The 27887-nt window shown below is 35.8% G+C and overlaps 1 protein-coding gene across 4 annotated transcripts in view; it reads right to left on the reverse strand.

Moving 5' to 3' along the window:
• CNTLN (centlein) overlaps positions 1–27887 on the reverse strand; it is a 428538-nt gene that overhangs the window by 108961 nt on the left and 291690 nt on the right. For all 4 annotated transcript variants that reach the window (XM_065908220.1, XM_065908218.1, XM_065908219.1 and 1 more), the window contains one exon: positions 8164–8264. In XM_065908220.1, the coding sequence (XP_065764292.1) occupies positions 8164–8264 (101 nt within the window). The remainder of the gene's footprint in view (positions 1–8163; positions 8265–27887) is intronic.

A 27887-nucleotide genomic window follows, 5' to 3' on the forward strand; every position in this document is an offset into this window, starting at 1 on the left:
TTTGAGCATTACTTTGTTAGCTTGTGAGATGAGTGCAATTGTGTGGTAGTTTGAGGAAGGCTTTCTTATCTCTCCTTACTATTCTTTGGAACTCTGGCATTCAGATGGATGTATTTTTCCTTTTCTCCTTTGCCTTTAGCTTCTCTTCTTTTCTCAGCTATTTGTAAGGCCTCCTCAGACAACCATTTTGTCTTTTTTAATTTGTTTTTCTTGGGGATGGTTTTGATCATCGTCTCCTATTCACTGTCACAAACCTCCATCCATAGTTCTTCAGGCACTCTATCAGATCTAATCCCTTGAATCTAATTGTCACTTGCACCATATAATCGAAAGCGATTTTGGTCTAGTGGTTTTCACTACTTTCTTCATTTTAAGTCTGAATTTCGCAATAAGGAGTTCATGACCTGACCCACAGTCAGCTCCCAGTCTTCTTTTTTACTGAATGTATAGAACTTCTCCATCTTCAGCCGCAAAGAAAAAAATCAATCTGATTTCAGTATTGACCATCTGGTGATATCCATGTATAGAGTGATCCCTCGTGTTGTTGGAAGAGGGTGTTTACCATGACCAGTGTGTTCTCTTGGCAAAACTCTGTTATAGCCTTTGCCCTGCTTCATTTTTGTACTCCTAGGTCAAACTTGCCTGTTACTCCAAGTATGTTTCCCCTTACTGGAAATTTATTTTTTAAATTGTGGTTTTAAATGCTTTACTGTTATTTTCACTCCTATGTTTTTTTACTCTTACATTTCTTTTGTCCCCTTAATTCTCCTAGATAACATTAAAAATTAATGTAGATTCTTGAACATTTTCTCCTTCTTTTAGATATTTTAAAAAATTATTTAAAATCTGTTATTATTAATGGAGGGTTGCAGACTATAGTAGCCTAAAAATGCCACTTTGGCATATTGATTATTTTGGGCAGTAGGCACTTAAAAAAAATAGAGGGACAGATTTTCCTAGAACACCCCTTATCTGCTGGAAGACCCTCCAAAAGGAACTCACTCCCGTAAAGTTTCACCAGAGAAGACTAATTCTTATCACAGGAGGAGGAAACTGGAAGCCCACACTAGATCCAGACAAGCTTTATTACAAACTATGATAGCTCTCAGCTAGTCTCTTGAGGGCCCATTCATTTTTCCTAAAATCATTTACTCTCACTTAAGAGGCCTACATCCCTCTTCCTGCTCTCGTCCTATTAGAAGAATATGTAATTCTGAATTCTAAAGCCTCCTATTTGAATACTCACTTTTTCCTGGGTTTCTTCCATGTGTACATATGACATATATATTAATAAATTTGTTTTTCTTAATCTATCTTTACCTACTGAAACTCCTACTATAGGGGTTTCAGTTAAGAACTCAGCAAGGTAGAAGGAAAAATCTTATTCCTTCCCTCCAATTATTTTTTTATTCATCTTAATTTTTGTTTCCTACACTAACTTTATTAAAGGTCTGTTTGTGTCATATCAATTTGGGATACAAAGAAAGGGGAATAGGTATCTTGAGTATTGGCAATTTCCTAAAAATACTGAAACCAAGTAGACCCTGTGGGGGTTCCTGGGTATGGAAGCCTGTCTGTGTCCCCTATTCTGTGTTTGTAGGGAACAGATCCAGCCTCCATAATCTTCCTTGACTCCCAAAGGGCAGATTCAAACATCTGCCAATCAGGGAAGGGAGGGAATGCAGAGACAAGGCAGGAAGCCAAGAAACACGCGTGCAGCCCGGTTCTGGTTCTGCCTCAAGGGATACACATAGCAGTATTCTGGGGTGCAGGCCTTGTCCTCACCGTAATATTATCAGCAACCCCACTCCTGAACTATTACAGTAAAATGCCTCACCAGGTTCTCCCAGGTTGAGACACACAGTTTTCAAGGGCAGGACCCCATTGTGCCCCACTATGCCTGGCAAAGCAATAAAGCTTCTCTTTTCAACTTCACTCAAAACTCAGTCTCTGAAATTCAATTCAGCATCAGTGCACAGAGGCTGAGTTTTCTGGCACCAATATTACTACATTTTCTTCATTTTTAGGAAAAAATAAGAGTCATAGTGAGCAGTGGAGAAGGAAATGGCAACTCACTCCAGTATTCTTTCCTGGAAAATTCAATGGACAGAGGAGCCTATTGGGCTATTTTTCAGGAGGTCGCAAAAAGCTGGACATGACTGAGCAACTGAGCATACACACCACACATAGTGAGCATATTACTTTAGAGGGTACTTGTCATACAATAAAATAAGAAATATATCTTTGGTCTTTTTTCTTGGCTCCCTATACAGAGCTTCTAAAAGTCCTTAGAATTTCATGAGTGACAGAGAGATAGAGGTAAGAAAATTATCTTCTGTTATTCATAACAGGCCCCTTTTCACAAGTTTCCCTTAAATCTATTTTCCTTTATATTTCACTTCTACCTAACACAAGCTGGGATATAAAATTCTTGTTGGAGACACCAACAAAAGTTGCAGGGTACAAAATTAATACACAGAAATGTCTTGCACTTCTATATACTAACAACAAAAGATAAGACAGAGAAATAAATGAAACAATTCCATTTACCATCTCATTAAAAGAATAAAATACCTAGGAATAAACCTAACAAAAGAGATAAAAGAATTGCACTTTGAAAACTATAAGACACTAATAAGGTAAATAATAAATGATACAAACAGATGAAAAGATACACCATATTCTTGGATTGGAAGAATCAATACTGTCAAAATGCCCATACTATTCAAGGCAATCTACAGATTCAGTACAATCCCTATCAAATTATCAACAGCTTTTTTCCACAGAACAATAGTTTAAAAATATTCTAATTCATATCAAAAATAAAAGACTCCAAACAGCAAAAGCAATCCTGGTGGACTCAGGCTCGTTAACCTCAGACAATACTACAAAGTTACAGTCATCCAAACAGTATGGTACTAGCACAAAAACTAAAATACTAATAATGGAATAGGATAGGAAGCCTGGAAATAAACCCATGCATCTATGGTCAATTAATCTACGACAAAGGAAGCAGGAATATATAATAGAGAAAAACACTCTCTTCAAACAGTGGTGCTGGGAAAACTGCACAGCCACATGGAATAGAATTAAATTAGAACATTCTCTAAATCCATACAGAAAAATGAACTCAAAATGGATTAAAGATCTGAATGTAAAACTGCACACTATAAAACTCTTGGAGGGAAACAGGCAGAACACACTGTGGCATAAATTGCAGCAATATTTTTTTTTTTTGGATTCACCTCCTAGAGTAATGAAAATAAAAAGAGAAATAAACAAATGGCATATAATCAAACTTAAAAGCTTTTACACAGCAAAAAAAAAAAAAAGAAAGAAAATACATAAGCAAAATGAAAAGACAACCCACAGAGGGGAGAAAACATTTGCAAATGAAGCGACCACCAAGGCATTGATCTCCAAAATACAGAAGAGGTCATGCAGCTCAATGTCAAGAGAACAAACACCACAGTCAAAAAACAGGCAGAAGATCTAAGCAGACAATTCTCTAAATAAAGCATTCACATTTCCAAAAAGCACATGAAAATACGCTCAACATTACTAATTATTAGATAACTGCATATCAAAACTATAATAAATATCGCCTCACAATGGTAAAAATGGCCATCATCAAAAACTGTGCAAACAATAAATGCTGGAGAGGGTGTGGAGAAAATGGGAACCCTCCAAAACTACGGATATGAATGCAAATTGGTACAACCACTATGGAGAACAAGAAGGAGGTTCCTTAAAAATATAAAAATAGAAATGTATAATCCAGCAATCCCACTCCTGAACATATATCCAGAGAAACTATAATTCAGAAAGATATATGCACCCCAGTGTTCACTGCAGCACTGTCAACAGCAACGAGGTCATGGAAACAACCTAAATCTCCATCAACAGAGGAGTAGATAAAGATGTGGAACATATGCAACGGGATAGTAGTCAAGTCATTAAAAGAGAAGAAATGCCATTTGCAGCAACATGGATGGATCCAAAGATAAAGTGAAGTAAGTCAGACAGAGAAAGACAAATTACTTGTATGTGGAATCTAAAAATTTAAACAAATGAACTTTCTCTCTAAACAGAAACAGACTCACAGACTTCAAAAATAAACTCTTATTGTTACCAAAGGGAAAGGGAGGGGGATAAATTAAGAGTTTGGTATTAACATATATACACTACTATATACAAAATAGATCATCAATAAGGACCTAGTGAACTCTACTCAATATTGTATAATAACCAATATGGGAAAAGAATCTGAAAAATCATGGATATATGTATATGAATAATGAATCGCCTAGTTATATACCTTAAACTAATACAATACCGTAAATTAACTATAATATACAGCAAAATTTTTTAAAAAGTTTAAGTGTTGTCAACTTAAGATAGGCTGTTATAGATATAAGTTATCATATATAAGCCTCCTGTGTGTTTGCATGCTAAGATGCTTCAGTCATGTTTGACTCTTAGCGACCTGATGGACTGTAGCCCACCAGGTTCCACTGTCCATGGGATTCTCCAGGCAAGAATATTGGAGTGGGTTGCCATTTCCTCTTCCAGTGGGTCTCCCTGACCCAGGGATTAAACCCATGTCTCTTAATGTTTCCTGCATTGGCAGGCATGTTCTTTTCCACTAGCAACACCTGGGAAGCCAATATAAGCCTCCTAGTAACCGCAAAGCAAAAACCTACAATAAACACACAAAAGATAAACAGAAAGGAATATAAGTACATTTATATAACTAAAGAAAGTTATCAAAATATAAAAGAAGAGAACAAGAGAATAAAGGAAGAGAGTAGAACTACAAAAAACAGCCAGTAAACAATTAACAAAAAAATCAATATGTACATACATATCAGCAATTATTTTAAGTGGAAATGCCCTAAATTCTCCAAAGACACAGAGTAGCTAGATCAATAAAAATAAGTCAAGACCTATTTATATACTGATTACAAAAGATTCACTATAGATGTTAAGACACACATAGACTGAACATGAAAGGACTGAAAAAATTATTTCATGCAAAAAGAAACCAAAAGGAAGATGAAGTAATGACACTTATATCAGACAAAACAGACTTTAAAACAAGACTGTTACAGAAAACAAAGATGGATATTATATAATGATGAATAGGTTATTCAACAAGAGGATTTAACATTTGCAAATGTTCATACATCCTACATAAGAGCACCTAAATATAGAAAGCAAATATTAAGAGACCTAATAGGAGAAACAGACAGTAATACAGTAGCTGTTCTGCTCAGATTTAATATTTCATGATAGTTCAGTCTTACTAGGTGGTATGTTCCCAGGAATTTATCCATTTATTTTGTAGGGTGAGCAATTTGTTGGAATTTATTTATTATAAGTATTTTCCTATGATTCTTTATATTGTATTTGTGTTATCAGTTGTAACATCTCCTGTTTCATTTTTTACTTTATTTGAGTTCTTTTTTACTTATACCTATAGTTAAAGGCTTGTCAATTTTATCTTTTCAAAGAACCAGCTCTGAACAGATTTATAACTGGTAAGGAGAATGAATCAGTAATCAAAAACCTCCCAACAAACAAAAACCAGGACCAGATGGCTTCATTAATGAATTCTATAAAATATTTAAAGAATTAATGTCAAAAAAAAAGAATTAATATCAATTCTTCTCAAACTCTTCCAAAATATTTAAGAGAAGGGAGCTGTTCCAAACTTATTTTACATGGCCAATGCTATCTTGATACCAAACCAGAAAAGGACACCACAAAAAAATGAAAATTACAGGCCAATTTTAAAATGGGCTGAAGATCTAAACAGACATTCTTCAAAAGAAGACATACAAGCATAATTTGCTTTAGTATGCTTTGCTTTACTCTTCTTCCTAGATACTGTGTTTTTCAACAAACTGAGTATGTGTGGTAACCTTCTGTCAGCCAAGTCTACAGGTGCCATTTCTAACAGCATTTGGTCATTTTATGTCTCTGTTACACATTTTGGTAATTTTCCCAATATTTCAAGCCCTCCTCAAGCAAAATGATTACAACCCATTGAAAACTCAGATGACAGCATTTTTTAGCAATAAAGTGTTTTTTAATTAAGGTAAGTGCATTTTTTTAGACATAATGATATTGTACACTTAATAAACTACAATATAGTGTAAATACAATCTTTATGTACACTGGGAAACCACATAAATCATGTGGCCTGCTTTATAGCAATATTCATTTTATTGTGGTGATCTGGAAAAAATACCTCGCAATATCTCCTAGAAATGCCTGTACAGATGGCCAACAGATATGTGAAAAGATGTTCAACATCATTAATCATTAGGGAACACAAATCAAAACCATACTGAGATATCATCTCATATCTTTTAGAATATCTATTATGAAAAAGACAGAAAGTAACAAATCTTGCTGAGAATGTGGAGAAAAGAGAACCCTTGTGCACTTCTGGTGGGAATATAAAGAAGTGCAGTCACTTTGTATAACAATACAGAGGTTCTTCAAAAAAATAAAAATAGAACTACCATATGATCCAGCAATTCTACTTCTGAGTATTTATCCAAAGAAGATGAAAACACTAACATGAAAAGATATATTCACCCCAATGTTCATTAAAGCATTGTTTATGATAGCCAAGATACGGAAATAACCTAGGTGTTCACTGATGGATGACAGAAAGAAATTGTGGCATATATATATGTATATACATATATATATATATATACATAAAATGGATATTATTCAGCCATAAAAAAGAATAGCATCTTGACATTTGTGATAACATTGATGGGCCTCACAGACATTACGCTAAATAAATAAATAAGTCAGAGAGAGAAAAACAAATGTATGACGTCTCTCATATGTGCAATCTAAAGAAACAAAGAAGCTCAGAAATACAGACAACAAACTGATGATTAACAGAGGTGATAAAAGAAATGAGTGAAGAGGGTCACAGGGTAAAAAGAAAAAAGAAGGGAGCACAGATTTGAGCCCTGGCTGGGGAACTATGATCCCACATGTCGCAGGGCATGGCTTAAAAAAAAAAAAAGTAAAGAAAAAAAGAGTACTAAAAATAAAGGTCTCATCAGTATTTCACCCAGTGATAGTAGTCACTAATGATCACTGCCTTGATCTATGACAAAAAAAAAAAAAAAACCACCTCAGTGAAAAAGTATGCTTAAGTGAAAGTCACTCAAGTCATGTCCGACTCTTTGTGACCCCATGGACTATACAGTCTATGGAATTCTCCAGCCCAGAATATGGGAGTGGGCAGCCATTCCCTTCTCCAAAGTTTAAAATATGACATAAATCAATGGTGTAAAACACAAGGATTCAAATATTGGCCTTGACAAGTCATGGGTATACTAAACAGGTGAAACTGGAACAACAAAGTAATTGGGACAAAATCCAGATGAGTGATATATAAACATTCAAATATTACATACAAATTATTAAGTATAAATAACTAAGTATAAATTATTAATTATAACTTGTCAACACCTAAAAAGCACAGTGGTAACAAGTAAGCTGTAGCAAGTTTAAATAAGAAGAAACTGTCATATCAACCTTATTTACTTTTTTTAATGAGGTTACTTAGGATGGACTGAAGTCCTATAGTAAATACACTTATCTTGATTTTAACAAAGGAAAATTTTACAATTGAAATAGATTATCCCCTTTTACTGAATACTCTCAGGCTAGGGTTCAGGCAGGTTTCAGATTTGCAGATCTCCAAGTTTCCTTCTAGCTCTAAGACTGTGACTCCAGGTGAAAATCACATCACTTCTAAAAAATGTAATGTCATATGAAAATATAAATGAATTATTGATAGTAACTATCTCTATGTTATCAATAACTCTACATTACCTATAAAACTTTGAACAAACATAACCAGTAGAACTTCATCAATGAATAATAAAAATTAATATTCTCTCCATATCCAATATTTCTTTAAAATTTTAATAAACTATAAACCTAACTTTTAAGTGTTCTTTCTACTTGATTTTCTCATGAAAGATGAAGATGTTAATAAGATACGAAGGAGTAAGCAGTAGAAATAGGGAGAGCAGGGTAAGATTCTTAGAAGCTGAAAATAAAACATTAAAAACTGGATAATTTTAAACTGCCTACATTGAATATTTATTTTGACAAAGTTACCTTCTCTTCTCTCTGCCATAAATGTATTCAATTCTTGTATTGTTGCTTTATCAACAGACATATGTACTTTAAGTTTATCCAGTTCTTCTTGAAGATTCATTCTATGAAAATTAACATAATAAACAATTATTTTAAATATGTAAGTTAAGAAAAATATGGCAAACATATAAAGATGGCAAAAATATTTTTAAAATACATGAATTAGTAGTAAAAAAAAGCTAGAGCATATTAATATTAACAAATCCTAACAATTAAAATTGAATTTTAATGACATCTCTAAAGTAAAATGTTTCAACTGATTTTTAACTGTCTAAATAAACATACTAAATAATTAAAAAACATAAACTACATAATTTAAAAAAAATCTATTGACTTACCAGATCATTTTCTAACACACAGATACACGATGTCAAATAATAATAAAACATTAATACATATCACTGAAAACAAAGAGAGTAAATCTAAAGATGCCAAATAAAGGCAAAAAATCCTTACTAGTAAAATGAAATTGAGCTACCATGACAAGAGACCTGGATTAAACAACATCCATGGAGAGCTCCAACCTTGAGACCTGAGTGGACATGAAAATTTATCCACAAGGACCTTCATGGCTGAGACACAAAACTGGATTAACTTCAGAAAGCTGGGACAGAACATTTTCTGAATGAAAACTTGAGTATCTAAGCTTATCTGGCTGAAGCTCCATTAAAAAGAAGCTTTTTGTCCAGTCTAAGGGCAAGAAAGAGTCAACCATGTGTGATCAGAAACATAAGTATATATTGCTGTTGTTGAGTTACTAAGTCGTGTCTGATTCTTTGTGACCTCATAGACTGTAGCACACCAGGCTCCTATGTCCTCCACTATCTCCTAGAGTTTCCTCAAATTCATCATATTTACTGAGTCAGTGATACTATCTAACCACCTCATCCTCTGCTGCCCTCTTTCTTCTTTTGCTGTCAATTGTTCTTAGCATCGGGGTCTTTTCCAATGAGTCAGCTCTCCATATAAAGTGGCCAAGATATTGGAGCATCAGCCTCAGCATCAAGTGAAAGTGAAAGTCGCTCAGTTGTGTCCAACTCTTTGCAACCCCATGGACTGGGGCCTGCCAGGCTCCTCTGTCCATGGAATTCTCCCAGTAAGAATACAGGAGTGGGTAGCCATTCCCTTCTCCAGGGGATCTTCCCAACCCAGGGATTGAACCCAGGTCTCCCACATTGCAGGTGGATTCTTTACCGTCTGAGTCACCAGGGAAGCCTAAAAGTGAAAGTGTTAATCAGTCTGTTGTGTCCGATTCTGTGTCACCCCATGGACTGTAGCCCACCAGGCTTCTCTGTCCAAGGAATTCTCCAGGCAAGAATACTAGAGTAGGTTGCCATCAGTCCTTCCAATGAATTTTCATAGTTGATTTCCTTTAGGATGGACTGGTTTGGTCTCCTTGAAGTCCAAGGGACTCTCAAGAGTCTTCTCCAGTATCACAATGTCAAAGAATCAATTCTTAGCTGCTCAGCCTTCTTTATGGCCCAACTCTCACATCTGTACATGACTTCTGGAAAAAAAACCTTAGCTTTGATTAGACAGACCTTTGTTGACAAAATGATATCTCTGCTTTTTAATGCACTGTCTAGGTTTGTCACAGTTTTCCTTACAAGGAGCAAGTGTCTTTTAATTTCATGGCTGCAGTCACCATTTGCAGTGATTTTGGAGTCCAAGAAAATAAAGTCTGTCACTGTTTCCACATCTCTGCCACAAAGTGATGGGACCAGATGCCATGATTTTAGTTTTCTGAATGTTAAGGTTTAAACCAGCTTTTTTGCTCTCCTCTTTCACCCTCATTAAGAGGCTCTTTATTTCCTCTTTGCTTTCTGCCATTAGGAAGGTATCATCTGCCTACTTGAGGATGTTGATATTTCTCCTAGAAATCTTGACTCCAGCTTGTGATTCATCTAGTTCAGTATTTCACATGATGTACTCTGCAATAAACTGTGGAAAATTCTGAAAGAGATGGGCATACCAGATCATCTGACCTGCTTCTTGAGAAACCTATATGCAGGTCAGGAAGCAACAGTTAGAACTGGACATGAAGCAACAGACTGGTTCCAAATAGGAAAAGGAGTCCATCAAGGCTGTATATTGTCACCCTGCTTATTTAACTTATATGCAGAGTACATCATGAGAAACGCTGGGCTAGATGAAGCACAAGCTGGAATCAAGATTGCAGGAGAAATATCAATAATCTCAAATATGCAGATGACACCACCATTATGGCAGAGAGTGAAGAGGAACTAAAAAGCCTCTTGATGAAAGTGAAAAAGGAGAGTGAAAAAATTGGCTTAAAGCTCAACATTCAGAAAACTAAGATCATGGCATCTGGTCCCATCACTTCATGGCAAACAGATGGGGAGACAGTGGAAACAGTGTCAGACTTTATTTTGGGGGGCTCCAAAACACTGCAGATTATGATTGCAGCCATGAAATTAAAAGACGCTTACTCCTTGGAATGAAAGTTATGACCAACCTAGATAGCATATTAAAAAGCAGAGACATTACTTTGCCAACAAAGGTTTGTCTAGTCAAGGCTATGGTTTTTCCAGTAGTCATGTATGGATGTGAGAGTTGGACTGTGAAGAAAGCTGAGTGCTGAAGAATTGATGCTTTTGAACTGTGGTGTTGGAGAAGACTCTTGAGAGTCCCTTGGAATGCAAGGAGATCCAACCAATCCATCCTAAAGGAAGTCAGTCCTGGGTGTTCATTGGAAGGACTGATGCTGAAGCTGAAACTACAATACTTTGGCCACCTTCATGCAAAGAGTTGACTCACTGGAAAAGACCCTGATGCTGGGAGGGATTGGAGGCAGGAGGAGAAGGGGACGACAGAGGATGAGATGGCTGGATGGCATCACCGACTCGATGGACATGTGTCTGAGTAAACTCCGGGAGTTTGTGATGGACAGGGAAGCCTGGCGTGCTGCGATTCATGGGCTCGCAAAGAGTCGGACATGACTGAGCGACTGAACTGAACTGAAGCGAACTCTGCATGTAAGTTAAATGTGCAGAGTAACAAGATATTGCCTTGTACTCCTTTCCCAGTTTTGAACTAGCCAGTTTTTCTGGGTCTGGTTCTAACTTTTGCTTCTTGACCCGCAAACAGGTTTCTCAGGAGACAGGTAAGGTGGTCTGATACTCTTGTCTCTAAGAATTTTTCAGTTTGCTGTGATTCACACAGTCAAAGGCTTTAGTAGTCAATGAAGCAGAAGTAGATGTTTTTCTGTAATTCCTTTGCTTTCTCCATGATTCAACATATGTTGGTAATTTGATCTCTGGTTCCTCTGGCTCTTCAAAACCCAGTTTGTACATCTGGAAATTCTCAGTTCATGTAGCTTGAAGGGCTTAAGCATGACTTCCTAGCATGTGAAATGAGTGCAAACGTATGGTAGTTTGTACATTCTTTGGCATTGCTCTTCTTTGGGATTGGAACGACAAGTGATCTTTTCCATTCCTGTGGCTACTGCTGAGTTTTCCAAATTTGCTGGCATATTGAGTGCAGCACTTTCACAGCATCATCTTTTAGGATTTGAAATAGTTCAGCTGGAATTTTGTCACCTCCACTAGCTTTATCTGTAGTGATGCTTCCTAAAGCCCACTTGACTTCGCATTCCAGGATGTCTAGCTCAAGGTAAGTGAACACAGCATCATGGTTATCCGGGTCATGAAGACCTTTTCTATATAGTTCTTCTGTGTATTCCTGCCACCTCTTCTTAATCTCTTCTGCTTCTGTTAGGGCCATACCATTTCCGTCCTTTATTGTGCCCATCCTTGCATAAAATGTTCCTTTGATAGTTTCAATTTTCTTGAAGAGATCTCCAGTCTTTTACATTCTATTGTTTTCCCCTATTTCTTTGTATTGCTCATTTAAGAAGGCCTCCTTTTTTTCTCCTTGCTATTCTCTAGAACTCTTCATTCATTTGGATACATCTTTCCCTTTCTCCCTTGCCTTTTGCTTCTCTTCTTTCCTCAGCTATATGCAAAGCATCCTCAGACAACCACTTTGCCTTCTTGCATTTCTTTTTCAATTCATTTTCCATATTGCTGCTGCTGCTGCCAAGTCACTTCAGTCGTGTCCGATTCTGTGCAACCGTGGAGGCAGCAGCCCACCAGGCTCCTCCATCCCTGGGATTCTCCAGGCAAGAATACTGGAGTGGACTGCCATTTCCTTCTCCACATTTTCTATATTACTGACATTAAAATTGAGCCATTATATGCTTGCAGAGACCTGAAGAAATGACAGTAATGTAAAAACAGTTTTATGACCTGTGTAGATTGAGAGTTCTGGCAGACACAATCGTCCACTACAGAGAGGTGTCTAAAACTAGAGAATGGACAAGAGGAAAGCCACAACAGAAAATAATTCTTAAAGAAGTCAGGTTTTTAGATAAGAGTAAATATGAATAAGCTCAAAGCCACAAATGATAGTCTGTATATCACCCCATTCAAAATGGGAGAATCTACAAGGAAAGAGAGATAACACAATAATTTTAAATGAATTCTTACAAAATTAGAGTTTTTAAAATGGTGATAAAAAAGAAAAAAGTTATAAACATATATGAAAAAGAACAGGGTTTATGAGAGAAGACAAATTTTTTAAAAAGAACCAACTACTATATCTAGAAATGCTAATAAATAAAATAAGTAAAGCTAGTAATAACATAATAACTGAAAATTAAAATTCAGTGGATGGATTAAATAGCATATCAACAAAGCTAATAAAACTTTGTAAAATTAAAGACAACACAAAGAAAGAAAGCAAAGGAAACAGTAACTATGTATATAGTGTGTTGGAATGAGAAGGCCAAAAAGCATCTAATAGAAATTATTTGAAGAGAGAATTGAGAAAATGGGGTAGGTGGGTGGGGAGACAATATTTAATATGCAATAACTGAAGACTGAGAACCAATGTAAAGTATTAATTAATAGATTAAGAGAGTATCAAAAATTGAAAGCAGAATTAATAAAACTATATTTACACTAGGCATATACCAAAACTGAGGACACCAAAGAAAACAAGACAGTTATAAAATCAATAGAATGAGAAAAAAAATCAACAATTAAGGAATTCAGGAAAGACAGTAGGATTCTGATACTAGTAAGAAAATCAGATGGAAAATAAGTAATATTTTCCATATTCCATGATTTACTACTCATAGGTCCTATATTAAAAAACTATTAAAGAATATTCTATTTCAGGAAGAAAACAACCTCAAAAGCAGTGTATACAACAAAACAGGAAATGATGATGAAAGAAGTATAAATGTGTACATAACAGCAAGCAAACATTTATCAAGCAAAGCAATCAAAATATCTAAGTGAAGGTAAAACTAACATTCTGAACTACAAAATAACATTAGATGAATGAAAGGATCAGAATTAAAGCATTTGAAGATCCTTGCATTGTAAAAGAAGAATGGAAGCATACTGAAGAAATTAAGACTGTAAAATAAAGGAAGTATGTTATAATTTCAAGAAAAAACATTTAAAGAATGGAAAACAAAAATTTACAAACTAGCAGAGCACAAAAATGAACTAAAAATATAATCAAATTGAAGGAAAGAAATATCTTTAAAAGAATCATAAAAACGAAATATACACTAAGAAAAATATTCAGGATAAATATGGTCATTATATAACAGTGAAAGAAATGACTTGCTAGGAAGATAGATAACAACAGTTATAAATTTTTATGTACTAAACAAGAAATATAATTCTTAAAATAATTCAAGTTAAAAGATATATAATGTGGAAAAAACAAACAAGTAGTCTCTGCTTCCCCCCACTCAGTTTACTTCCTGAAAAAAGTTGTTTATAGTTTGATGCAAATAATTATATTTTTGTTCATAGAAACATAAATACACATATATAAAGATTTAACGAATTAGAATCTTACACATTTAAAGTTAGGTTAAACTCAGGTTACAGGTTAATGGGAAGGTAAACAAACATGCACACATATATGTGTCCATGCTCAGTCACATCCAACTCTTCACGACCCCATGGACTGTAGCCTGCCAGGCTCCTTTGTCCACGGGATTTTCCAGGAAAGAACACTGGAGTAGTTGTCATATCCTCCTCCTGGGGATCTTCCCGATGCAGGGATCAAACCCGTGTCTGCTGTGTCTCCTGCACTGGCAGGTAGATTCTTTACTACTGAGCCACCTGGAAAGCACACACATCTACACCCAACCACAAAGCGATTAAGTTTAAATTAGGTTCTTGCTTTGTTTTGCTGAGAACATAGAACATAATGTAGCAAGATGGCCCCACAAAGAAAAACCAGATGTAGCTCATCTTAACTTAGTTTTCCTTGGCTCTTACTGAGATCACTAACCCAGTGGAACACAGGGCTACAGCTGTTGGAAATGTTATTTCATGCTTCTTTAGACGTATTCTATGCTTACAGTTTTGTTTTGTTTTGTTTTTTAAGGAAGAATTCAGTACAAAGTCTGTACTGTTAATGTGAAACATTTAGAAACATTAGGGACTGCCTTGTTCTTAAGTCAAACTAAGTACCAACAAACTACACATCTTAATGGGTATTTGGAAAAGCAGCTGACAAGAGTAAGTGCTCAGGCACTCTCAAGCAGGATGAACATTGGCTACTTAGGGACTCAGATTTATTACCCATTTATTCTGCTGTTTCTGATGTTCTGTTTGGTATGGGAACCACAATTCAAAATCTACTTCTGACTGGACAAATTATGAAAGGTGAGTGTTTTCAGATGCTGGAGAACAGGCTACAAAGAACTTTGATCAACAAAGAGAGTCCTAAGGAAAGTCCAGATTTCTGCCAGGAGGCACTCATGATGATGTCATGATGTAGGAAGAGGGAGTCTTCAGTGACCTGAAGAAAAAGAGGCTGGAGTTTGGGAAAGCTGGAATGTTTGGAATTTGTAAAGCACAGTACTCAGAGAAGAGGAAGCTAACTGAGGAGGAGCTGAAGAAATTTGCACAACAATTCATTTGAGTCTTTGGCTGAATATTTTGTTGCACAAGCATACTATGAAATTCAGTAAGGCAAGCAGAGAACAACCAGTGCTTCAGAACTATTCCCAGAGCTCTCAGGGCACTGGGAGACATGTGAATTCTACCCAGCTAGAGGGGAGAATCTCGTTGAACATTAGGGGTACTCAGCAAAGAACCCAAAAGGGTCATTCCAATGAACAGGGTACTCGAAGTCTGTGCTAACAAGGTGTTTTAATATACTGAAAATATTTAAAATGAAAATTTAAACTGAATATTTAAATTGAAAATTTAAATTGAAAATTTATTTTCTCTGAGTAAATAACGGGAAAAAATGGACAGAAATCAGTAAGGACATAGAATGAAAAGTCTTCACCGAAAATTTATAAAAGTCTGTCCAATAACATCAAAACACATACTGTTTTCAAGTACTATGGACTTGCATCAAAATAAAACTATAATGCTGAAACATAAAACATTTTAAATAAAATTTTAAAAAACTAAGTCATGAAAATTATTTTCTATGGCCACAATATCAATACACTTAAAGTAGAAATCAACACCAATTATGTCTGGAAAATCCCCAGATATGTGAAATTAAAGAAACTATTTTAAATTATTTTTTTCTCAATGAACAATCTAAGAGGAATTAGGAAATATTTGAACTTATAAAAAAATAAAACGCAATCTTTGAAAATTTGTGAAGTGCTAAAGCAGTGCCTACATGCATTTCTAGATCATTACATGTGTATATTAGAAAAAAAAGAAAGACCTACAATGATGTAAGCTTCCATATTTAAAAAAAATAGTAAAAGAGGACAAAGAAATTTGAGTGCTTTTTCATTTGTCTATTGCCTATGTGGCGATAGTTCCTTTGTGAAATATTTGTTCAAATGTTTTGCTCATATTTACACTGGATTGACAGTTTTTTTCCTATTTATTCATAGGAACTATATATTCTGGGTATTAGCCCTTTGCTAGACATATACCTTTGTCTTTTGGTACTCTAACATGTCTTTCTGGGCTTTGAAAGTTGCCTTTTGATTAACTGAGTGGTATCTTTCAATGAACAGAAGTTCTTGACTTTAACACAGCCCTGTTTACCAAATTTAAGTTTAAATTTATTCTATTCTGTAAATCTTTGTCTACTACAAAGACAAAACGATGCTCTTCTATGATTTTCCTTCAAAGTTTTATTACTTAATCTTTAAAATTTAGACCTCCACCCCACCTAAAATTGATTTCTTTGTATGGTAAGAATGAAATATCATTATAATATATATAATATACATATAGTATAATAATAATATACCTTAGCTATACAACTAACTTTTAGTTATACAGGTATATCAACTGCCATTTTGGTTGTTTCCATTTTTCACAATTATAAATAATTTTGTAGTGAACATCCTTGAATATGTGTTGACATACAAGATTACTATTCTTTGAGTACATACTTCAAAAGGCAGAAAAATGTTCACACACAAAAAAATTATGTAGACTAAGGCAACCAACATTAATGCATCAATTATTTAGATTTTAAAATACTAATATTATGTATATTTAATCCATAGCTTTCATTTTTGTGAAAAAGTTAAATTATTTTGTTACTCAGGATGAGATGGTTAGATGGCATCACCAGGTCAATGGACATGAGTTTGAGCAAACTCCGGGAGAAGGTGAAGGACAGGGAAGCCTGGTGTGCTACAGTTCATGGGGTTGCAAAGAGTTGTATAACACTGAGCAATTTAACAACAATTCCGCTGCCATAAAGGTCCGTCTAGTCATGAAGCTATGGTTTTTCCAGTAGTCAGGTGTGGATGTGAGAGTTGGACTATAAAGAAAGCTGAGTACCAGAAAAAGAGACACAGAAGTACAGAAAAGACTTTTGAACTCTGGGGGAGAACGTGAGGGTGGGATGTTTTGAAAGAACAGCATGTATATTATCTATGGTGAAACGGACCACCAGCCCAGGTGGGATATATGAGTCAGGTGCTCGGGCCTGGTGCACTGGGAGGACCCTGAGGAGTCGGGTGGGGAGGGAGGTGGGAGGGGGGATCGGGATGGGGAATACGTGTAACTATATGGCTGATTCATGTCAATGTATGACAAAACCCACTGAAATGTTGTAAAGTTATTGGCCTCCAACTAATAAAATAATATTTAAAAAAAAAAAAAAAAAAAAGAAAGCTGAGTACCGAAGAATTGATGCTTTTGAACTGTGGTGTTGGAAAGACTCTTGAGAGTCCCTTGGACTGCAAGGAGATCCAACCAGTCCATCCTAAAGGAGATCAGTCCTGGGTGTTCATTGGAAGGACTGATGCTGAAGCTGAAACTCCAATACTTTGGCCACCTGATGAGAAGAACTGACTCATTTGAAAAGACCCTGATGCTGGGAAAGATTGAAGGCGGAAGGAGAAGGGGACAAGAGGATGAGATGGTTGGATGGCATCATTGACTCAATGGACATGAGTTTGAGTCAACTCTGGGAGCTGGCGATGGACAGGGAGGCCTCGCATGCAGCAGTCCATGGAGTCGCAAAGAGTCGGACTCAACTGAGCAAATGAACTGAACTGAACATTCCGTTATTCCACCTTTATTCCCTCCTTAGAAATAATCAGTACATGTTTACATACTATATATATATATATCTGTGTATACAATTATATAGAACTATATTTTTGTGGGTGTATGTGTGTGTTTGTATGTACATACACACATATATATATTCACAAAAACCAGTGCTGTTCTATGACTTAAATTTCTATATTTTTAGAGAACATAGTATACATACTATTATTGAATTTTCTTCATTTAACTCAACTTTTGCTTTTGAGTTGCTATACATTGCTCTATAGATCCAATTCATTCATGTTAAATGCAGCAGAGCTCACATTATATTTAATATAAATATAGTATCACCAACTCAGTGGACATGCATTTGAGCAAACTCCAGGAGACAGTGAAGGACAAGGGAGCCTGGCACGCTGCAGTACACTGAGTCGCAAGAGTTGGACATGAATTAGCTACTGAACAATAACAACATATTAATATATCATGATGCACTTCTATCAGCTAATTATGGATATTTAGATTGCTTCTTCAGAGAAGGCAATGGCACCCCACTCCAGTACCCTTGCCTGGAAAATCTCATGGATGGAGGAGCCTGGTGGGCTGCAGTCCATGGGGTCACGAAGAGTCGGACACAACTGAGCGACTTCACTTTCACTTTTCACTTTCATGTACTGGAGAAGGAAATGGCTACCCACTCCAGTGTTCTTCCCTGGAGAATCCCAGGGACGGGGAAGCCTGGTGGGCTGCTGTCTATGGGGTCGCACAGAGTCAGACATGACTGAAGCAACTTAGCAGCAGCAGCAGCAGCAGTAGATTGCTTCTTATTCTTCACTACTACAAAAATACTACAGTGAACACTCTTATTTATATATCTTAGTTCAGGTTATTTAAAAATTTTAAAGATCCTAAGAATCTATTTCAAAGTGAAATTTTTCTTTCAAGAGTTTTTTATTTTCTCCAAATAGAATTACAAATATTGGGAAAAGATATTACTAAATAAAATGACTTTATAACTCTGAAGATAACTGCCAAAAACATTCCTACACTGATGATATTATTTATTCCTTAAGAACCATGCTCAGCACTGGAAACAAAACTTTCATAAAGCCTGAAGTAGTTTTTGGAGCAAGTAAATACTTTGTATTAGTCACCTATATCACTCAAAATAAAATGTGATATTTATATATGGTTATTAGCATTTAATTCAGATGGTCACAAACTCAACATCTGTGATATAATTATTTTCTCTAGAGAAAGAAAGAGTATTTTAAAAATAGACTGAGTTAGTATGACAAAATATACTTAAAGTAGCTTTAATATCTTTTTTTATAAAAATCAAATGATTATTCACTAAACACTTAAGATTTACTATGGAAATCTTTATCCTGTGTAATACCTTGTGTAGTTAAAAATATCTATACTTCCTCATATATTTGGAAACAATTTAAGGGAGAAATTAAATTTAAAATTTCATATGCTTGGTATTATGATCTGAATGCATTCCCCTGAAATTCATCTTGAAATTCTAATTCCTCAAGATGATGGCACTAGGATGTAAGGCTTTGGGAGGTGATTAGGTCATAGAGTGAGCCCTCATAAACGGGGTTAGTACAGAAAGCCCAGAGAACACCCTCAACCCTGCCACAGCGTAAGGATAAGACATAAGTCTGCAATGTGGAGGAAGGGCCTCACCAGTCCATGCTGGCATCCTGGCTTCCAGCCTCCACAACTGTGAGAAACAGAAGTTGTTTATAAGCTACTGAGTTTGTAGTATTTTGTTATAGTAGCCTGAGTGGACCTAAGATATATGAACTCAAAAAATAATACCATATGTATGTGATCTCATATGTATGAAAAACTTTTAAGGTATCAATGTTAAAAAGCAATCTCTAGAGTTAGAAAATAAAACTCAAAAAATACTTGCCATTTACTCAAATGAAGTATCTGCCAATAAATACAAAGTGATATTTTTTCTTAGCTAATAATCTTGTTAAGTGTTCGGCAAAATAAATGAAAATCAACAAAAATATTATTAAATTCTATCAAAAGGTAGAAAAAAGCCAAATATCTATTAACAGATGAATGGATAAATAAAATGAGGTATATATAATACATACAGAGTGATTTTACTCAGCCTTAAAAAGAAAAGAAATTCTGACACAAGTTACAACTTAGAAAAAGATATTTATAAACCAGACACAAAAATAAAAACATTCTATGACTCCAATATATGAGGTACTTAGAATAGGCAAGTTCAGAGAGACAGTAAAAATGAAGAGGTTCTGAGGGAAGCACGTAATAGTTTTTTAACTAGTTATTATTATTTATTATTTAACTAGTTATTATTAACTAGTTGTTATTTAACTAGTATAGAGTTACAATTTGAGAAGATAAAGTTCCGAAGATGATGGCAGTGATGGTAGCACAACAGTGTGAGTATATTTAATGGCACTGAATTTTATACTTAAAAATGGTTACAGTGGTAAATTTTATGTTTTGTATATTATACCACAATAAAAATATATATCATATTCCCGTGATTTTGATTCATTTTACAGACAACAAAAATACAAACCATTTCTATATTTTGGACAGATGGAAGAGAAGGAAAGAGAAAGAACGGGGCAAAACTGGAAAGAATTCACTGTATAGCACGTCAAAGGTACTAAATGCCACTGAATTGTATGCCTTAAAATAAAACTAATATGTAATTTGCATGTTGTTAGTGGTTATCCAAAAACACATTTGTTCTCAAAATATGCCATGATTAGCAGACATTTTTTTCCCCAGGAACTACATTTCCAAATCATGTTAAAGAAATGCAGTTCCTAAAACCCTCATTGCTACAAATGGAAAAAAAAAAATCTTGCTTAGAAAGACAGGGAATCTTGCTTTGCAAAAGAAAAAGAGTTAGCTGAACTTTCCTCCCATGATATTCTAACTCAAGAAATTATTCTTTAATTTTATAAAATATTCTTTGAAATTATAAGCTACATATATTCAATATTTAACCCAAAAGAGACAAAAGCACTCCATTCTGGGTTATGCCATTGATCTATAGCTTGTTTACTTTTTATCATTAAGAAATGAACAAAAGATCACTGAAATACTTTATCTAGTTATTATATAGAGGGTAAAATTCCCTACATCTAAAAAATAAATTGAAGTCTTTAATCACAAATTCTATACTCCTTTATAATTGGCCCCCAACTCTGTCTTCCCTGACAAGTTCACGACTCAGCATTAAATTGGAAATTTATCAGTAATTATTTGCAAATATTTTGCATTCCCATACTTATATCCACATAGAGAAAAAAAGGTAAAGTAGGGAAGATAAAGAAGGAGGACAAGATGTTTTAAGTGTTATATAAAGAAGTTTGATTTTATTTTAAGAGCAATGAAAAGATAATAAAGACTTTTAAGTAGGGGAGAAATGTGCTGATTTGTATGTTAAAAGATCACTCTGTAGCAGTGGGGTAGATATGATGGTGATCTGGATAAGGGCACTATAAACAAGAATGGAAAGAAATATACATGCGAGAAATATTTCTGATATGGAATTATTAAGATTTGGTATGGACTGTAATAAGAAGCTCAGATAGAGAAATAAATCAATTATAACCCTCTAGGGCTTTGGTTTTAGCAAATGGGCAAATTACAATGCCATTTTTCCCATTTTCTGTCACTACTGTTTCCATATTGGAAGTTTTTATTCTACATCTGCTGACTTCCCAGATAAGCTGTGAGATCCCATAAAAGGGTGGCATATTATTTCTCTGTGTGTACCTGTGTCTAGCAGAGTGCTTAGCTTCAGCATTTTCTACAGACTACAAGTTAGTATAAAAAGATCAAAACTACCCACCCACTGGAAAAGGTCAGTTTTCATTCCAATCCCAAAGAAAGGCAATGCCAAAGAATGCTCAAACTACCGCACAATTGCATTCATCTCACACACTAGTAAAGTAATGCTCAAAATTCCCCAAGCCAGCCTTCAGCAATATGTGAACCATGAACTTCCACATGTTCAAGCCAGTTTTAGAAAAGGCAGAGGAACCAGAGATCAAATTGCCAGCATCCAAAGGATCATCAAACAAGCAAGAGAGTTCCAGAAAAACATCTATTTCTGCTTTATTGACTATGCCAAAGCCTTTGACTGTGTGGATCACAATAAACTGTGGAAAATTGTTCAGGAGACGGGAATACCAGACAACCTGACCTGCCTCTTGAGAAATCTGTATGCAGGTCAGGAAGCAACAGTTAGAATTGGACATGGGACAATAGACTGGTTCTAAATAGGAAAAGGAGTACGTCAAGGTTGTATATTATTACCCTGCTTATTTAATTTCTATGCAGAGTACATCATGAGAAATGCTGGTCTGGAAGAAGCACAAGCTGGAATCAAGATTGCTGGGAGAAATATCAATAATCTCAGATATGCAGATGATACCACCCTTATGGCAGAAAGGGAAGAAGAACTAAAGAGCCTCTTGATGAAAGTGAAAGAGGAGAGAGAAAAAGTTGGCCTAAAGTTCAACATTCAGAAAACTAAGATCATGGCATCCAGTACCATCACTTCATGGAAAATAGATGGAGAAACAGTGTCAGACTTTATTCTTTTGGGCTCCAAAATCACTGCAGATGGTGATTGCAGCCATGAAATTAAAAGACACTTGCTCCTTGGGAGGAAAGTTATGACCAACCTAGACAGCATAATAAAAAGCAGAGACATTACTTTGTCAACAAAGGTCCATCTAGTCAAGGCTATGGTTTTTTCAGTAGTCAGGTATGGATGTGAAAGTTGGACTATAAGGAAAGCTGAACACTGAAGAATTGATGCTTTTGAACTGTGGTGTTGAAGAAGACTCTTGAGCGTCCCTTGGATTGCAAGGAGATCCAACCAGTCCATCCTAAAGATCAGTCCTGGGTGTTCACTGGAAGGACTGATGCTGAAACTGAAACTCCAATACTTTGGCCACCTCATGCGAAGAGTTGACTCATTTGAAAAGACCCTGATCCTGGGAAAGATTGAGGGCAGGAGGAGAAGGGGATGACAGAGGATGAGATGGTTGGATGGCATCACCGACTCAATGGACATGGGTTTGGGCAGACTTCGGCAGTTGGTGATGGACAGGGAGGCCTGGCGTGCTGCGGTTCATGGGGTCGCAAAGAGTCGGACACGACCGAGCAACTGTACTGAACCGACCCCCTACAAGCACCTGATTTATTTAGCCAAGGATACAGAAAACATACTGTTGATTTCTGTGCATCTTCCCTTGACTTCTAGGGTTCATATAAAGACGAGGTGGATTTACTGTATAAGAAAAGCTTAATATCCTGCAGTACTGGAGTCCCTTTAATATTCACTACTCAGAAAGAATGTACACAAACATTTATACTAATGTTTATATTTAGGAGAATGTTACCATGTTTGTTTAGCAGTATGTTAACATGATCTTGTTAGTTCATACATTTAACTTAGTGTCAGTAAGGCAACATCCTCAACTAAGTGAAAAGGCTATGAGCATACTGACATTTCTGTAGGCTTTCCTTGCTTCTTTCTATCTAGTATCCCAAAGAGTGGTTTCACTTTATCAGTACATGGCAGGTGCCCCTAGAAAAAACCTCATTAGAATTTGAAATTAGTCCTCTTCAGTATGCCACTGCATACTAAGTCCCGAGCATAGCACCTAGTTCTGAATGATACAGTTTAAATACAGAATAGATAAATAAATGAAGATATGAATATTTATTAGATAAACACTGAAGGAACCATCCAATTTATAGTTCATACACTACTAAGTTCATAGTCTTTTGTAAGGATATAATTATGATATAATAAGTAGATGTATGTTATAAATCTAAATGAATTATTATATGAATTATAATCCATGCAAATTTTTCAAATCCTTAGATTGTCATACTACAGCCACAACAGAACTCTGACCATAATTATTGGTAAACCCACAGTAATATAGTTCAGCACTAGTATCATTTAACTATATTTTAAAAACTGATTTAGAGTTGTCATAATTTTTTTATTGGGGCTTCCCTGGTGGCTCAGCTGGTAGAGAATCCACCTACAATGTGGGAGGCCAGGGTTCGATCCCTGGGTTGAAAAGATCCCCTGGAGAAGAGAACAGCTGCTCACTCCAGTAGTCTGGCCTGGAGAATTCCATTGCCTGTGTAGTCCATGGCAAGGCAAAGAGTCAGAAAGTTAACTCAACTTTTACGACTGGATTGGATTTAGAGTTGTCAAAGAATTTCTTATTAAGGTTTTGAAAAGTAAACTCAGTTTTTAAGACTGGATATACAAGTACTATTCACATTTGTAGACATTTTCTTTTAATGTTTTCCCTTGTAGCTTAAAGACAGCTACTACTGTATGCGCTCAGTCGTGTCCGAATCTTTGCAACCCCATGGACTGTAGCCCACGAGGCTCCTCTGTCTATGAAATGAATGTTCCAGGCAGCAATACTAGATGAGGTTGCCATTTCCTACTCCAGGGGATCTTCTCAACCCAGGGATCGAACCTAGTCTCTTGTGTCTCCTGCAGTGGCGGGCAGATTCTTTAGCACTAGTGCCGCCTGGGAAGCCCCTGTTACTGCATAAATGGGGTAAGACTTACTCCTTAAATAGTCAGGACTAGATTAAACTAGATCATGCTGTATAACACAAAAATAAGAGTGCCTGGTCTATAGAAAAACCAGCTGAAACTTCTGGTTCCTGACAAGTAGACATATTACCCCTATTCTTCCCATTAATTAAATATAAAAACTCTGAACACAATTACAGGTGGTCCTTTATCTACAATAGTTTGACAATGACTTTTCAACTTAACAATAGTATGAAAGCAATATGCATTCAGTAGAAATTGTACGTAGAATTTTGAACTTTGATTTTTCCTGGGCTAGTGGCATCCTAAAATATACTCCTGCATGATGGTGGGCAGCTGCAGAGAGTTGCAGCTCCAGCTAGTCATACAATCACAAGAGTAAACAGCCATTTACAACTTACAACCATTCTATACCCATACAGCCATTTTATTTTTCACTTTCAGTACACTAGTTAGTAAATTATATGAGATATTTAACACTTTATTGTAAAATAGGTTTTGTATGAGATGATTTTCCCAACTGCAGGCATATTTAAGTGTTCAGATGCATTTAAGTTAATGTAGGCTAAGATATGACATCAGGTAGGGGGTAGTTAGATAGCTTCCCTGATAGCTCAGATGGTAAAGAATCTGCCTGCAATGCAGGAGACCTGGGTTCAATCCCTGGGTTGGGAAGATCCCCTGGAGAAGGGAATGGCAACACACTCAGTATTCTTGCCTGGAGAATTCCTCGGACAGAGGAGCCTGGCAAGCTACAGTCCATGGGTTGCAAAGAGTCAGACATGACTGAGTAACTAAGCGCACAGGGTAGTTATGGGATTCCCAGTTGGCACAAGTAGTAAAGAACCTGCCTGCCAATGCAGGAGATGTAAGGGATGTGGGTTCGATCCCTTGGTCAGAAAGATCCCCTAGAGTAGGGCATAGCAACTCACTCCAATATTCTTTCATGGAGAATTCCTTGAACAGAAGAGCCTGGCATGCTACAGTCCATGGAGTCACAAAGAGTTGGACACAGAAGTGACTCAGCAAGCATTCAGGGTAGGTATATTAAATGCTTTTTAAACTTACAATATGTTAAACTTAGGATGGGCTTATCAAGACAGAACCACATCAACAGCTGAGGAAAATCTGTACATAAAACAAATACAGGAAGACTCTGAAAGGCAAAGAGAAGAATAGGATAGGACCTTAGGAGTGAGGAACAACACTAGAAGAACAAATCACAGTGATAAGTTCCACAGCTTTCTTCTTTCCTCCTAAAATTCTCGATTTAGTACTGGAGAAATGCCAAAAGACACAAACAAAATGTCTCAAGGAAAGTCTGCTCTCTCAGGCCAAAGAACCAGGAAAGGGACAGACTAGCAGGACAGAAATCTTCTTGATAATAACCACCTCTACTCTAGCCATATACCACTGGAGAAAGAAGAAGAAGAAAACAGCCTCGCTCTTTCTATCAATGAAACCAGATAAGAAGCCTGGACTTCCACGTCCATCAAGGGGCAATGAGGCATCCTTCCACACCACCTTCAATGTGATGTCAGCAGGGGTCAAGTTAGCAGTTAAGACTCCCACTCTTCCTGGCAGTAACAGTGTGACCTTCTCCCTCAGGCATGATGGCATCAGAAGTTTGCTAAAGTAGAAGAGTTAAATAAGATCCAGGGTCTCAAAACATAATACTACAATATCCAAGAGACTACTGAAAATCACTTATCATACCAAGAACAAAGATCTCAACTTGATGGTGAAATAACTAAGAAATGATAGCAAGATAACATACAAGTCAGAATTACTTGATAAGGACTTTAAAACAGCCATGATTAAAATGCTCCAATGAATGGTTATGTATTATCTTGAAAAAAATAGAAAATCTCAGCAAATAAATAAGAGATATAAGGAAAAACCAAACAAATTCTAGAACTGAAAACACAACACCTAAAATAAAAAAAAATTTAAAAAAACCCTCACTGCATGGGCTAAATAAGAGATGCCAGACAAAAAAGGGAAGAATTTTGAAGACAGAATAAAAATTACCCAGTTTGGACAATGGAGATAAAATAGTCTAAAAAGTAAAATGAACAAAGCTTCAGAGACCAGCAGGACAATACTAAAAGATCTAACATATATATTAATTGAGTCCCAGACTAAGAATAATGTGGGGCTGAAAAAAAATTTGAAAAAATAATGGCCAAAACTCCTCAAATTTGATAAAAGGTACATATTTAGAGATTGAAGGAAAGTATAAAACTCCCAAAAGAATAAGCAGAAACAAGTCTGTGCCAAAACATATCATAATCAAAATTTTAAAAGTTAAGAAAAAGGAAAAATTGTTAAAAATACCTAGAGAGAATGATGTATTACTTTCAAGGGAGCAATGATTCAACTAACAAAGTATTTTTCATCAGAAACCATGGAGGCCAGAAAGAAGTGGTATAGTCTTCCAGAGCAAAAAAAAAAAAAAAAAAAATTGCCAACCTAGAATACTCCATCCACTGGAAATATCTTTTATAAATGAAGGTGAAGACATTTAGGTAAAGAAAAACTTAAGAGAATGTTTGGCCTACCTTAAAAGACAGTCTAAAAAAAACACTAAACCTTAGAGATAAATAAAAACCTAATTCTAAAAATAAGTTCAAGTGACATATAGGAAAGGGGGAAAAGGGAAACTGAGGGATCAGAAAATAATAACAGTAGATTTTGTTATAATATATCAATAATGTATGATATAATGTCAACATGTAAAAATATAACATTTCTACATACTGGCAATATACAATCAGACTAAATACAATCAAAACTAAAGTCATAATACCATTCATAATAGCTTCAAAAGTTACTTTGTACAAATCTAACAACAGCAGCTTCCCAGGTGGTGCACTGGTAAGAACCTGTCTGCCAATTCAGGAGACATAAGAGATGTGGGTTTGATCCCCGGGTTGGGAAGATCCCTTGGAGAATGCATGGGAACTCACTCCAGTATTCTTGCCTTGAGAATCCTGTGAACAAAGGAGCCTGGTGGGCTATGAATAGTCCATAGTGTCACAAAGAGCTGGATGCAACTTAGCATGCATGCATGCAATACCGGTATTAGACATACAGAAACTGCATGCTAAAACTATAAAACACTGATAAAAGAAAATCTCAACAAATTAAGTATTCATGGAACAGAGGACTCAATGTGGTTAATATGTCAATTCTCTAAGCACTATTTCAGTCAAAATTCCCACAAGAGTTTGGTTTTCAAGCTATTTTTTAAGCCTATTTTCACAGGTAGAACTTTTATGGAAAAGCAAAGGGATTAGAAAAGCCGAAACAACTTGAAAAACAATAAAGCTGTTTGACTCACACTGAGTTCAAGGCTTATTATATAGTTGCAGAAATCAAAACAGTGTAGGGTTCACAGAAGTTTAGAAATTCATATTAATGGAATAAAAGAGAGTCTTGTAATAGACCCACAGAAATATAGTCAGCTGATATTTAACAGTTACAAACGCAATTTACTGGAGAAGGAATAGTCTTTTCAAAAATGA

This window comes from Muntiacus reevesi, chromosome 17 (genome assembly GCF_963930625.1).
Source record: "Muntiacus reevesi chromosome 17, mMunRee1.1, whole genome shotgun sequence".
Classification (NCBI taxonomy): Eukaryota; Metazoa; Chordata; class Mammalia; order Artiodactyla; family Cervidae; genus Muntiacus; species Muntiacus reevesi.